Source organism: Alligator sinensis, unplaced genomic scaffold, assembly GCF_000455745.1.
Source record: "Alligator sinensis unplaced genomic scaffold, ASM45574v1 scaffold387_1, whole genome shotgun sequence".
Lineage (NCBI taxonomy): Eukaryota > Metazoa > Chordata > Crocodylia > Alligatoridae > Alligator > Alligator sinensis.
This window is the reverse complement of record NW_005842196.1, coordinates 1,526,566-1,541,390: the sequence shown is the minus strand read 5'-3', so window position 1 is coordinate 1,541,390 and position 14,825 is coordinate 1,526,566. Positions and strand designations below refer to the sequence as shown.

General features: G+C 45.6%; 1 protein-coding gene across 1 annotated transcript in view; it reads right to left on the bottom strand.

Moving 5' to 3' along the window:
- CENPI (centromere protein I) overlaps nucleotides 1–14,825 on the bottom strand; it is a 38,895-nt gene that overhangs the window by 19,171 nt on the left and 4,899 nt on the right. Inside the window, exons 3-6 of the mRNA XM_006026531.1 lie at nucleotides 5,693–5,811; nucleotides 4,898–5,005; nucleotides 3,083–3,131; nucleotides 2,903–2,949 (exon numbers count right to left, since the gene is read on the bottom strand). Coding sequence (XP_006026593.1) covers nucleotides 2,903–2,949; nucleotides 3,083–3,131; nucleotides 4,898–5,005; nucleotides 5,693–5,811 — 323 coding nt within the window. The remainder of the gene's footprint in view (nucleotides 1–2,902; nucleotides 2,950–3,082; nucleotides 3,132–4,897; nucleotides 5,006–5,692; nucleotides 5,812–14,825) is intronic.

Sequence of the window (14,825 nt, the reverse complement as noted above, 5' to 3'; positions counted from 1 at the left end):
ATGGCACTGTTTCTCTCAGCTGGCAGGGCAGCTGGGAGCTTGTGGGGGTTGGATTCCAGTAGTCCAAGTCTTTCATCAGTCTCAAACCCCCTCCTCCTTCTGAGTCACCACTACTGCAGGAGGAGGTGTTGGTGCAGCTAGCAGACTAGGGGGTGACATAGCAGCCACCAGGGACAGGAACCTCCAACATCCCTCTAGTGCAGCTGCTGCCTCTCTTACTGCCAAATTAGCAGTGGTAAATTGCAACTGTAAGCAATGATAAAACTGAACATAGCTTAACATTAGTTTGAAATAGAGACCAAACACCATAGTTAATTCAGTTTGGGAAAATATCTATGCAGGATATATAGTGAACCCCAAAAATCAATCCTGTATTTGGGTGAATCTGTGACACATACCAAGTTAAATATTCAGCTGATACTAAGTCTACTGGGGTTTTAAATCACAAATGTATAAAGCAAAACATTTAAGGAGTTGAACTGACATTCATGGAGCACTTAAAATTACCATTCTTCTGAGCCAGACATTTCCAGCTAGATTAAAGCCACTGGCCCCACTGTATAGCCCCACTCTTTCTTACATACAATCTCTCCATCCACTAAGTCTCACAAGCACCCACTCCGAGCAACCCATTTGAAAGGTTTCACAGCAAAGTCCAAAGTCATTCCTTCCAGAAATTGTTAAACTGTTATAGGCACCATAGTTCAGTGATTCTCAGCTAGGGTGCCTTAAAAATCCTTTCAAGGGTGCCACAGGGAACCACACAATATTTGTCCCCCCGAGGACAAGCAGCTGCAGGATACCTTGTGCCACTGCTAGGTGTCCCTGAGGAACACCTGTGCCACACGCCTTGTGGCACATGACCCCAGGTGGGGTAGTAGAGGCTGGTGTCAACACTGGGCTGGCCCCAGCAGCCTTACCTGGGGTTCTGTTGGTCTCCTGGGGATGCAGCAGTGGCGACAGTGCCACTCAGAGCCTGGCTGGCAGCTGGAGTGTGGCTCTGGCTGGCCAGGCTCTGGATCTGGGCAATGTGTGCTGTCCCTGCGTGTGGTATCCTGCTTTTTTTTTTTGCCCAAGTTTGACCCTGGGATCTCCTGGGGTCTACCCCCCACCCCCAGTGCTGCTACCTTGCAGCAGAGAACACCTGAATGTGCAGTATGTGGTACCACAAATGTATCTGCGGTGCTATATACTGCATACTATATACTCGTCTGGATGTGGCCAGAGATTTCAAATAGGAATTCATTGTGTTCAAAACATTCTAACTTGTTATGCACTGTCTAAATGATTTGTAACAGGAGAATAATGCTATTTTTCTGTAGTCAAAAAAAAGAAGTGAAAACTAAGAGTTGGCATTGTCCAAGGGGGGCCTGAGTCTAAGACGACTGAGAACCACTGCCATAATTACTAGAAGATATTGAGGCTTTAAAAAAAAAACCCTGAATTTTTCTTCAAATGTTTACACCCCGAGAATCCAGTACAAACATTACGACAACTATTTTTCTGGCAACAGATTTAGTGAGTGGAAGACGAAGTCTTCATCATCCAAACACTGAGAATTGCACGCAATTTTGCAGTTTTCTAACATCGAAGCCTCAAGTCACAGTTACCAGCCTTCTAGCTCCCTTGCATATTTTGCAGCCCTGTGTCTCTATCTATGGACATTTCATTCCTTGTGTCAGTGGATCTTGTCAGTGACAACCTTGCCAGACTCCACACATCCCACATTAGCCCTGAAGGCACCCCTTGGAAAATGTCAGCCCTTAGCTTTCATTAATTTCTTGACTACAGAAAAATAATAATGAACTCTCTTGTTCCAAAGAACTCAGCAGGCCTCCAACAGGTCAGAGAGGAATCCATAGTGTCAAAACCAATCTTAAATCTCTGGATTAATCATGTGAATCATACATAGGCATTAGCACTGTTAGATGTGCAAACACTGTGCAGCACCAGTGGGCACCTTAAAAGCATCTTGTGGCACTCTGGTTGAGAATCGCCGTCCTATGCACTTCTCATCAGCCATCAGTGTGAGTACCTTATCACTTAGATGGTAGATTTAAAAAAGAAAAACAAAAAAGTCAGTGTATTTCAGGAAGGCAGGAGAAGAACAATGGCTGCTTCTCCTCTGGATTCAGAATCCCACTCTCCTTTCCCTAGTCAGGCAAAGGAGAAAGACTGGGGTTGATCAAGTATCAGCTGTCATCCCAAATGTAGTTAGCAAGGGATAAAAGTTGTAAAGGAAAGTAAGTGGTGGCCTAGATTCATTACTGATACTAGAGCAGGGCTAGCCAACAGGAAACCTAGAAAAGGGCAGGAACAGGGTTGATAGTCAAAAGAGAGAACATAATCAGGGAGAAACTATAGAGGTGAATAGAGGTGGGATTAGAATGTAGCAGTTCAGTGGTTAAGATAGAGGGCCTGATGCAAATACACAAGGTTCAATTCCTGGTTCTGGTATTAATGTAGGTATCCTTAAATAGGTCACCACCTCTGTCCAATTTTGATAGTCTCTGATAATAGTGTAAAAGCAAAGAGGCAAGTGGAAAATGAAAGAGTAAGGAAATGGAAAGGGAGAGTCAAGAGCCTGCTACCAAGTAGGCTTGTTTTGCTGTTTCTAGTTGAAAATGTTTGCATTGCTATGCTGAGTGCTTGGAAGGGACACGAAATACAAGGCAGAAATACAGGTTAACACAAGGTACAGACTCTTGGGCTAAGTATAAATAACAAGATCCATAGTCAGTCCTTAGCATTACAGAGAAAAAAGCTAGTATTCTAAGGTCTAATAACTCCATCCTAGTTGTAGTCATGTCTGCCTCTCTTCTGGGCTCTATTAAGAAAGTACAGGGGTTGCAAGCTCAACTAGTTAGGTTATTTCTTCTTTTCAGGATTTTCAGTAACTCACCATCTTTGCCTGTAGATCTAACAGTTTCCTCACGCGAAAAGGTTTTACTGCAGAAAGAGGAAAAGCTAAGAATATTATGGGTACAAAACATCATATCAGACAATTGCATATTTATGCATTGTATAGCCTAATACATTGAACCAGTAGGAACAATCCAGGAAGCTGACTGGATGGACTCACCGCTCTCTCTCCTGGTCAGCAGATACAGTATATGGCAGATATAAGGACACTGCAGAAACAGCAATACCCCACCAGTGAGCAAGCTGAGTCAGCAGGATACTTATTAGACTAAAGAGACCCCTATATAAACCCATTTCACAGGTCATTACTGTTTTAATAAATTAGTCTCCTCAAGAACTGGCTGTCACACTGAAGTGCTTCAGTCCTCTTACTATATAGAACATGCACCAAACCGCTCAGAAAAATCAGCACACAGCACAGAACTGATATAACTCATTAAAACCAACTGCCAGTATGCCCATTTCATTTGAGGCTATTCTCTATATTAGGCAAATTCTTTGATGAAGTCAGTTCTTGCCCATTAGAATAAGGGCTGAACACTTCAGGAGTCAGAGAATAAGAGGATAATGTATAACAATTGGCTTGTTTTGTATCAAAACACTTTCATTTATTGCAGTCCTTTCCCTTTCCATATCTTTGTGACAAGGTATTTAGCAGAATTTGCAGATTTTATTGGTATCTGACAGGCTGCACTATGAGCTCTTCTGCTATGGCCTTGAACTTGCAACCTCTGGGTTGTCAACTATGTGCCTTAGTGCCCCATTTACAGCAGTTTATGAGTTCAACATGTATAATGTCTCTGTGTCAAACCTCAAGTACTCTGAAAGTATCAGAGACTTGTTAATTTCTCTGTTCTCTTACAGAAAGTACCTTATGGATAGGAATCTGTGTTAAGCAGGCTGGAAGTGCCCGCCTGCAGCATCTCCTTTAATGTTTTTCATTTTGCTGCTTGCCTTCCCCCTGCCCACATCCCCACCCTGATTGGTAGAGGAATTCCCCACCAGCTGGCTATTTGCTGCTGATTGCCAGGAAAGTGAAAAACATGGAATATTTAAAACTTTGGTTTTTGCTTCCCCAGAGATCAACAGCAAATGCCCTGGCTGGTGGGGCCCCTCTGCCAATTAGGGTTAGGCAGGCAAGTAGTGAAATGAAAATTAAAGAAGCTGCTACAGGGACACTTCCAGTGCAATTTACAGAGATCCCTACTTATGGGATGCAATAGAAAATATCTTTGTGGTAACATTTTTAAAAACCTGGAGGAATAATATCTCATCTGCACTGCTTTATCATATAATTTAACATGGTCTCATTCTCTCAAATTATCTTAGTGCCTGGAGTAATCTCTACAGAATTCCATTTAACTTTTTTGTTTAATTCAATATTAAGTTTTATGGAAAACAGCTCCAGCAAGCAACTTAGGTTAGGTATAAGGTACACTTCTAAATTTAGAGTATCTTTGAACTTTCCTAATGTACCTGCCTACATTACAAATCTGAACAGTTAAATATTTCGTTCTCTAGAAGTTTTGTAGCTGCCATACAAAACAGGTCACTTGGCTCCCATTTAAGATGCACTTTAACTCAAATGGAAAAACACCAGCAAGGCTGGGCGGGAGGGTGGGGGGAGCAGGGGGAAGGGCACAGGCATATCACCCCCCTCTCCCACCAACCATATTAGTCCCCCCACCTCCCTGACAGGTATCCTCTTTTTTGAAACTGGGAATATGATAACCCTAACAATAGGCCTATGCTACTGTATTTCTATGCTATTTGATCTTGGTTCAACAGCAACCATGGAACCATTAAAGGACTGCAAAGTGGAAGGGAGAGTCATACTACTATAAACAAATACTCCAGCAATAGAAGAACAGACACCAAACTAAAGTACCACAGATCAGTGTCAGCAATGACATATAGCAAACATGAACATTGTAGGTTTGTTCTTTCAGTTTATGAATTCTCCAGTTCTCCTTACCAGCTTCTCATCTTGCAGGAAGAAGAAAAAGAAGCCATAGAGTGCATAAAGCTGCTCCTTGTGATCAATGAAGTCAAACATTGCAATCAGCCATCTTAAGAAGAGCAGCTGCAGAAAAATAAAATTAACCTTACAGTAAGTGAGGGAAGAGAACTTGAAAAATCCAATAGCCTGTTCAATAGGACATATTCGAAAGTTCACATGCCCCCTTCTTGAGACCAGCAAGGCCACCATGGATGCACCAAACTATTCAATCTCCTTGTTATGGAGCTAAGCTTGGTGAGAACAGTTAACACCAAAGTACAATAAAGACAATGTCCTGATTTTAAGCATGTACGAACTCTAGGAAATTGATTAGTAAGTTTAAACTGCTTTGACTACCTTTCTGGCTGACCAGCAGGACATTGACAATTCCAAGACACAGACTTAAGTCTTTATTCATTCGAAGTGATATTTTATTTAGCTCATGAACTCTTCTATCTTAGCTGAGGAATACAACTGTGAGGTAAAATATTGTACTGCATTTGGAGGAATACTTGACACCACAGAGGCATATTTTATACCTGGGAAATTCAGAAGTATAAACTGAGCAAGACTGCATAATTCCCACATGACCCTACCTTTATTCCTCAGAGTGGAAATGCTGATACAGTATTAGGCTTTTCTGAAAATCATGAAAAATGGCATGAGCTTGTGCGATGACTACACAAAACTGCAAATTTCTTTTTCCTACAAGCAATGTGCCCTTGTCATCACCCTTTAGAAAATATTACTACTACAAGAATTTGTAGTTACCTCGGTGCTACTCGAACACTTGCCCACACACAGCCAGGACACAGCTGAAACCACAGAACATCCTGGTACTACAGATGCTGGGATTAGGCACTTCAAGAGCCGAGTGTTCACTGCATCAGCTGGAAAACAGACAGTTGAAAGTGAGAGAGAACTGTATGTTCCAGGTTCTTTGGTCCATGCTTGCAGGTCAGACTAACTATCACCATAGTTCTACCTGGAACAGATTGCACATATGTATTCCTAGCTATTATATGCACTAGGAAAAATCTAAACAAAAGGTTGATCTTTACTAAAAAAAATGTAGGAGGAAAAGCAGCCCCCAAATTTAAACAAAGGTTTAAAACCGGTTAAATCAAAGACTAGTACCCAGTTCCTTTTGCACCAGTTTTAAACAATTTAACTCCCGTGGCTTCAAATGTAGTTACTTTGGATTTATAGCAGTGCAACTGAAGAGGAAAAAATACCTCCAGCCTGTTGACAGGTATTGCTTAGATGCTTGAGATTTTATGAAATTATGGACTGGAGGAAAAAAAGGAATCTCTTTAGAACTGGTATGAGATAAGAAGAATATCTGAAAACAGATCAGTATATCAGACTCTTATAGCTATTTCAGACTATATGACCAAGTGGTCTAAAGACTACCATCACTACTCTTCCATTCTAGTTAATAGTCAGCTATTACATCCACTGCCAAATTTGACCTCATAGGCTTTGCCTAAGGAAAAAATAAATTAGACCATCTTGGCATATAAGTACAGAAATAGTTTTAAGTCTTTAGCTAGTAACAAGCAAAAACAACAAGATTTTTGGATGACTAATATCCAACAGAGAAACAAGCAACTTAATGTACAAGATAATACCATATTACATGTTTAACCACATGTGTTTCTATAATGTCCAAGCCATTACCTTGACAAGGCCTTTTCTTGTAGAAGGTTTAAGATTAACAGATATTATTCAACATTAACATATAAACACTAACACACTTGCTTTAAAAAATATGCCAGCTAAAAAAAAAAAAAAATTGTCAAATTAAATATGGTTAAATTTAGATTTTGTAAACAATTTTCCAGACTATAAAACCAATGGAAATGGTTTTGTGATTCTTTTAAAAACTTCAAATAAAATGCAGTTCAGTATATTCTAACAGAGTACCTACATAGCATAGAGAAACTGGTTAGTGAAAAGTAGATAACATTTGTAGAGCTTCATTCTTAAGACAGAAGCTTCTTTATTAAGAAAGAGCTTAAGCTTCTTACGAGCTTCTTTCTTAAGAAAGAAGGAAGAGATTTACAGACAATGAAAGGTAGGGACTATATAGCAATGGCCCTCACTTGTAGGGATCAGATTAGAAAAGCTAAGGTGGCAACTGAACTAGAATTAGCAACAGGAATCAAGGACAAGAAGGTATGTAGGGAACAGGAGGAAAACAAATGGGAGTGTGGGGCCATTGCTCAACAACTCAGGACAGCTAGTTACCGGCACTCAGGAGAAAACTGAACTCCTGAATGACTACTTTGCTTCGGTCTTTCACTGGGTCACAGGGAAAATCACGCCAGCTAGGGTACAGAATGAGCAGGGTTCAAACAATTGCCTTCCTACTATTGCCATAGAAATGGTGTGTGATCAATTAAAAAAGCTGCATGTATGCAAGTCAGTAGGACCAGATGAACTTCATCCGAGTGCTGAAGGAGCTGGCTGAAATAATCATGGAACCCCTAGCAAATTTCTTCCAAAATTCGTGGTGCTCCAGGGAGGTCCCCGAGAACTGGAAGAGGGTCAATGTTGTGCCCATCTTCAAGAAGGGGAGGAGGGAGGACCCAGGTAACTATAGGCCAATTAGCCTAACTTCTATCCCAGGGAAAATCCTGGAAAAATTCATTAACGAGTCTATGTACAATAGGCCTGCAGAAGGTAGGATTCTGAGCGACAGCCAGCGTGGCTTCATCGCAGGCAGGTCTTGTCTAACCCATCTCATCTCCTTTCATGATCAGGTGACTTGCCACCTGGATAAGAGAGAGGAGGTTGACATTATATACCTCAACTTCCAAAAAACTTTCGATCTGGTATCCCACGATGTTCTCATGAGAAAATTGGAACACTGTGGGCTTAACTGCGAGACAGTCAGGTGGGTAGGAAGCTGGCTGCAGGGTAGGACCCAGAGAGTTCTAATGGATGGATCTGTGTCATCTTTCCAGGAAGTGGCCAGTGGTGTCCTCCAGTGCTATTTGACATCTTCATCAATGATTTGAATGTGGGGGTGAAGAGCTCACTGTCCAGGTTTGCAGACAACACCAAGTTATGAGAAGTGTGGTCATGCTTGAAGATAGGCTGCAGATACAGGCGGACCTAGACAGTCCGCAAGTTGGACTGTCTAGGCAGACCGGAACCAGATGAAGTTCAACGTCGAAAAATGTAAAGTGCTCCACCTGGGGATGAACAATCCCCAACACACATACAGGCTTGGCAACGCCAACCTGACCAGCCCTATGAATGAAAGGAAACTGGGAGTAATAATAGACCACAATATGAACATGATCTGACAGTGCGACGCTGTAGCGTTATGTAGCCATAACAATACTCTGTTATGCATCAATCGATGCATCTCAAGCAAAACCAAATAAGTGATTCTTCTGCTCTACTTGGCATTGGTGAGACTGCAGCTGGAATACTGCATCCAGTTCTGGGCACCACACTTTAACAAGGACATGGTAAAGGTTGAGAGAGTCCAGAGAAGGGCCACCTGTATGATCAGAGACTTGCGCAGCAAGCCATACGAGGAAAGGCTGAGCGGATCTGGGATTCTTCAGCCTGAAAAAAAGAAGGCTGAGAGGGGACTTGGTAGCAGCTTACCACTACATCAGAGGCATACATCAAGGGCTCAGTGAACAACTGTTCACCAGTGCACCCTTGGGGAAAACTAGGAGTAATGGTCACAAACGCTTGGAAGACCATTTCAGGCTTAACATTAGGAAAAACTACTTCACAACTAGGCTGTCAAGACTATGGAATAAGCACCCTCCAGAGGTGGTACAATTACCTACCCTGGAAACCTACAAGAGGAGGCTGGACAGTTACCTTGCTGGGTCACCTGACCCCAGTTGTCTTTCTGCTTGGTGCAGAGGTATGGACCTGATGATCTTCTGAGGTCCCTTCCAGCCTTACAATCTATGAATTCATGGTTTTTATTCCAATACTTTATAACAGGGGTGTCAAACTCCCTTAGCTCCCATGGCTGGATCCAAACTGTAGACCTCTTCACAGGCCAGATCCAAACCCACATCTATCAATGGGATGAGCAGCAGCAGTATTAACTGCATGGGCTCCTGAGCTGCTGTCAGCTATCACTTGCCCTACTACCCCTGAAACATGCCCCCAAGGGCTCTGTACCCCCAAATTCAGCAGTGGGGCTCTATTCTTGCTTGCCCTGCCCCCAAATTCCCAATCCCTCCAAGAGCTCTGAAGGCTAGACAATAGCTCTGTGGGCTGGATGTAGCTGATAGCCCATATCTTTGATACTGAGGCTTTACAGGTAACATGTAAAGAAAGATCTGGTTTAAAAAGAATACATAATCGCTAGCTTAATGTCAGCAATTAAGAGAGACATCAATGATTTTAAGTCCAAAATTGAGTTGATGAACTGATATTTATTTTGGATTAATCAGTTCTTCACATTTTTAAATGCAAAACAGTAGCCAATATTTTAGAGAGAAAACTATTGGGCACACCCACACATGCAGGCATGTGCGCTTACAGTAGCTCAAATAGGAGCAGCACAAATTTGAGTCCAGGATTTTTGCCTCAGCGCACATACCTGGACGTATACTTTGGTGTGGGGCAAGTTCAGCCACTTGGGGTAAAATAACCCTGCCCAGCTCCTCCCGGATCTGCAGCCAGGGGGAGCTAGAGCCCAGGGCCAACACCTGTGCTGGCCCTGGCAGCATAAAAACCTGCCCTGTGCTGGCCCCAGCAATATAAAAACCTGCCCTGTGCTGGCAGCTCAGGGCTACTTGCTCTCAGGAGCTTCTGAGGCCCAGCCACTTGGTATCTGGGGACACTACCCCTTGTACCAGCTGGACTGCTGAAGCAGCCCTAAGCTGGAGTGGCCGCTACACCCCCTTACCTACTGCAGCAGTCTGACAGTGGGCGATGCTGCCTGGCTGTGACCTCCTGCCACCTGAAACAGCATCTGCCCCCTTGGACCTGCAGTCCCAAGGCTGCGCCCCTGCTCTGCCATCTGGGCATCTATCGCCCAGAAGATGTGCTCCTTGTGCCGGCCTGCTTTGAACTGTCCACGTGTGTACTCTTGGCCCTAAATGGCCAAGGTCAGCCACCTCATCTGCCCTCCAGCTGGGTCACCAGTACTGACCCTGGACAGGCTCCTCTGAATGGGTCTTGCCACTTGTGTCACCAGCAGAGATCCTGGTGTTCCCCATTACCAGCTGCAAATACTCTGATAAGAAACACAAACTCTCTCATTAAAGTATACAAAGTAGTGTTCTTCCGCTATTAAAATGAAACTCCACTATATATAGAGAGATCAACTGAGCAATGCTTTATTGATATATTTACACATGTAAAGCAACTGGGGGGAGGGACTGGGGGAGTTTGTGGGTAAGGGGTTTGTGGGGGTGGCTTGGGAATGTGAGTGGATTGTGGGGGGACTGCTCAGGAGGGATGGGTCCCCAGCTACCCCCCCACCCCGGCACAGCATAGACTGCCTCCCCCACAGGGCCCACAGCGCCCCCTTACAGGGCCACAACATCCACCCCGCAGGGCACATGCCCTCCTCCCCCCTTGACACGGTCCTCACAAGCCCCTCCCCGCAGCAGCAGTGGCTGTGGGGCGCTTAGGGCCTGCTGCTGTCAGAGCCCCCAGCAGCGCAGTGCAGCACAGCCCCAAATTTCTCAGAGCCAGTGCCGCCTGTTGCAGGGCTGGCCCAGCTCGGCATGGGGCCATGTGGCTTCAGGCAGCACCTGAGGCCTGCCCCCGCTCACAGGGACCGCAGGTGACAGCTCAACAGAGCAGCGTTGCACTGGGCTGGGTCCCACTTCCATAGAACCAGCTCGGCCCGACAGCATGCAGGGCCTGTGGAGACAGGACCTATCCCAGCGTAACATGCGGTCCCTGTTAGCAGGGGCAGGCCCTGGGTGACAGCCTGAGTGGCTCTAGTGCTGCCTGAAGCCACATGGCCCCACGCCAGGCTGCACTGAGCCAGGCCGGCCCCGCAACAGGCAGCACAGGTGGCATCAGCTCTGAGGCGATCAGGGCCACACCGCACCATGGGGGGCTCTGGCTGCAGCGGGCCCCAAGTGCTCCATGGCCGCTGCTGCTGCAGGGGGGCTGAGAGCCCTGCAGGGGACCCATGCACCCTGACCATCCCCATCAACCCCACCCCCATTCCCGACTTACCAGGGAGAGTGCCCGGGTCACAGCCTTGCACCACCCCTGCTTGCCTCGCACATGAACGCAGCATCCTAGAGCAGCAGGGGGCACCATAGAGCCACATGCCAGAATCTCTGGAGGCCTGAGCCATGATCTGATGCCAGAGCGTCTCTGGACGCCTGAGTCCCGGCTTGCCTCAGGGCACAGTGGGGAACCGTACTCTGTGCCGCTTTTTTCCAAGGTGCTTATTTCATACCTGGAAATCCAGGTGTAACAGAAAGCCCCCTTTTCCTCTTGCCTGCATTTGCTCTCCCCTCTTTGAATATGTTTTTCCGTTTCTACCTTTTCTTCCTTCCTCTTTCTTTCACTTTAAGATAAGGAATTGTGTTTTAAAATTTGTATGTGTGCATTTTGTATCTCCCCGTGTATTTTGGTATTTTTATCTATTTGTGCGCCATGGCATTTGTAGCTTATATTTTATACTCCTCACCTTTCAACTGTAAATGTTTTTAGTAACAATGTTAACAAGGGCAGGAGTCAAACTGCCGCTTCCCTGTATCAGGCTGGCCCCTGAGTGAATCAATGATTGAATGTGTAACACAGTAGCAAACAACAATTAACACCTAAGGAAACTGCAGATCAACCAACTGAAGAAATCAATAGAAGACAATGTAGCAAGTCACTGATCAAGGGCTAGAAGCCCTGGCCTGAGTTAATCAATGCAGGGGACCAACTTTTGGGTTGAATATCTCCAGATCGACCGCTCCCAGAGCCCTATTCAAAATTCACCAATGGACTCCCAAACCTGCACGTACATGCGGATGAAAGTCTGCCGAGGACAGATAAAAAGCAGTGAAAAAGTGACCCTCAGTGGCGCCCTCTTGATCTCCAACTTGACCACCACCCGACCTGTCCAGCCAGAAGGACCAGCCGGTGACCCCCTTCTGGAAGATAACACCACGCTGGAAGAAGCCTCAACGGCATCAAATTTTGAGTCCATGCTGCAAACATGCAGTGCGGGGAACACATTTTTTCATTCTTAGTGTGCCTTCTGTGGCATCTCAAACTGGTTTGAGATGCTGCAAGAGGCACGTGTGTGCTCATCTGGATGCACTCATTAAGTCCGCACTGACAATTGCAGGATGTCCAGGAAGGGTGGTTGTTCTCCAAGAAAGCAATCCTTCGAGCACAGAAGGAGGCAATCCCACTGTGTAGAAATGGGGGCAAAGGGGCTAAGAAACCCTCCTGGCGAAGCAGGGAAATCCAGGAAAGCCTTAAGGCAAAAAAGGGGCATACAGGCTGTGGAGGCAGGGGGCAGCTACCAAGGAGGAGTATACCTCCTTGGCTCACGCTTGCAGGGAATCAGTTAGGAAGGCCAAAGCAGCATTAGAACTGAAGCTGGCAACAAAAATTAAGGATAACAAAAAGTCCTTCTTCAGGTATATACGGAGCAAAAAGAAGGTGCAGGGCAGCATAGGACCCCTACAGGATTAGGTGGGACAAAGCAGAGCTCTTCAATACGTTTTTTGCCTCTGTATTCTTGAACTCGGAATAGACAAATCTCCCAAATGCATTGCTGACAGAGGCAGGAGAAACACCAGCCCACCGACTGTCAGCGCCAACCTAGTAAAGAGATGCTTGGAGGGGCTGGATGTGTTTAAATCAACAGGACCGGATGAGCTCCACCCAAGGGTACTGAAAGAATTAGCTAATGTCTTAGCAGAGCCACTGGCATGACTGAGCCCTCGTGGGGCTCAGGTGATGTCCCTGAGGACTGGAAAAGGGCCAATGGGGTCCCTATTTTCAAGAAGGGTGGAAGGAGGATTTGGATAACTATAGACCAGTAGTCTCACCTATATCTTTGGGAAAACACTTGAAAATTTTTTTTTTATCAAGGATCACATTTGTAGGAGTCCAGCGGGTAATATAATGCTGAAGGGCAACCAGCACAGGTTCATAGCAGGTAGATCTGCTTAACTAACCTTGTTTCTTTCTATGATTAGGTCAGTAAAAGCTTAGGTGCAGGTGTCAAAGTAGATATCATCTACTTGTACTTTAAGAAGGCCTTTGACATGGTATCCCATCCTATTCTTATAAACAAATTGAGCGGCTGTGCCATAGATGATTATACAGTCATGTGGGTGGCAAATTGGCTTAAGGGTCATACCCAGAGAGTGGTGGTGGACAGGTTGGTATTGACCTCGAAAGATGTGGGCAGTGGAGTCCCCCAAGGCTTGGTCCTTGGACCGATGCTGTTCAATATCTTCATCAGCGACCTGGATGAGGGCGTGGAAAGCACTCTGTTCAAATTCGCAGATGACACCAAACTATAGGGCGAAACAAACACTCTGATGGGAAGAAACCGAATCCAGGCAGAACTGGATGAAGCAATTAGCAGAGCTAACTGCACTTTGTCATGTATTAGCAGGTGCATCACGAACAGGTCCAGGAAGGTGATACTCCCCCTCTATGCAGCACTGGTCAGGCCACAGCTAGAGTACTGCATTCAATTCTGGGCGCCACAATTCAAGAAGGATGTGGACAACCTTGAGAGGCTCCAGAGGAGGTCCACTCGGATGGTTAGAGGCCTTCAGGGAAGGCCTTATGAGGAAAGGCTGAGGGACCTGGACCTTTTCAGCGTTTGCAAGAGAAGGCTGAGGGGGATCGTGTGGCAGTATACAAATTCACCAGGGTGAGGCAGCAGGGAATAGGAGATGCTCTGTGTACCAGAGCACCCCATGGAATAACCAGAAACAATGGCCACAAGCTGATGGAGAGTAGGTTTAGGTTGGACATCAGAAAGCACTTCTTCACTTAGGGTTGCCAGAATCTGGAACAGGCTTCCAAGGGAGGTGGTGCTCTCCCCTACTTTGGGGGTCTTCAGGAGGAGGCTAGACAAGCACCTGGCTGCTTTTTCCTGCCACTGGCAGGGGGTCAGACTTGATGATCCTTTAAGGTCCCTTCCAACCCTAGAATCTGTGTATCTATGACACTGCTAAACCAGCATTTCCCAACTTTTTTCGCCAAACGGCACACTTACCCAAATAAAAAAAGCAGTGGGCACCAACGGGGCAGGCAGGAAATGCATGCCCCCTGCCTGGCTGGAGCCATGCTCCCCATCTGTCTGTAGCAGCAGCAGACATAGGGCATGGCTCCAGCCCAAAATGCTGCGGCACACTGCATGGGAAACGCTGTGCTAAACAACACTGATCCACACGTGTGATGAGACTGTTAAAAAGACAAAAAGCAGCCATGTCCATTTGTCTTTAAATATTTAAAAGACCTTTTGCTACTTTTCCTGTGTTATTAACAAACATTACTCACTTAGCTTTTAGTTGCAATTTTTATCTGAAATATTTCTAGCCCCACCCACTTTGTTAAAACGAATAATTCATATTCAAAAACAGGGATGGGCAATTATTTGGGCTGGAGGACCACTTAAGAAGTTTTGGTGAACTGTCATGGGCTGGGTCAGCAGCACCTCCCTCCCCACCACTGCAACACCAACTCACCAAAATTCCTTAAGTAGCTCTGTCCCACGTTCAGCCAGGCAGACGGGATGCCATAGGTGGGTGGGCAGGCAGGAAGCAGGCCCAGGCCCAGGACTGCAGGCCCATGACAGTGTGGGACTAGGGCCCAGGGCAGAGCCATGGTCCAACCTTTTTGAACGTGGGGCCAGATCACAAACTTTTTATCACCAAGTGGGACGGCAAGCCATATTCAAAGACGTCACAGGCAGTGGTATCAT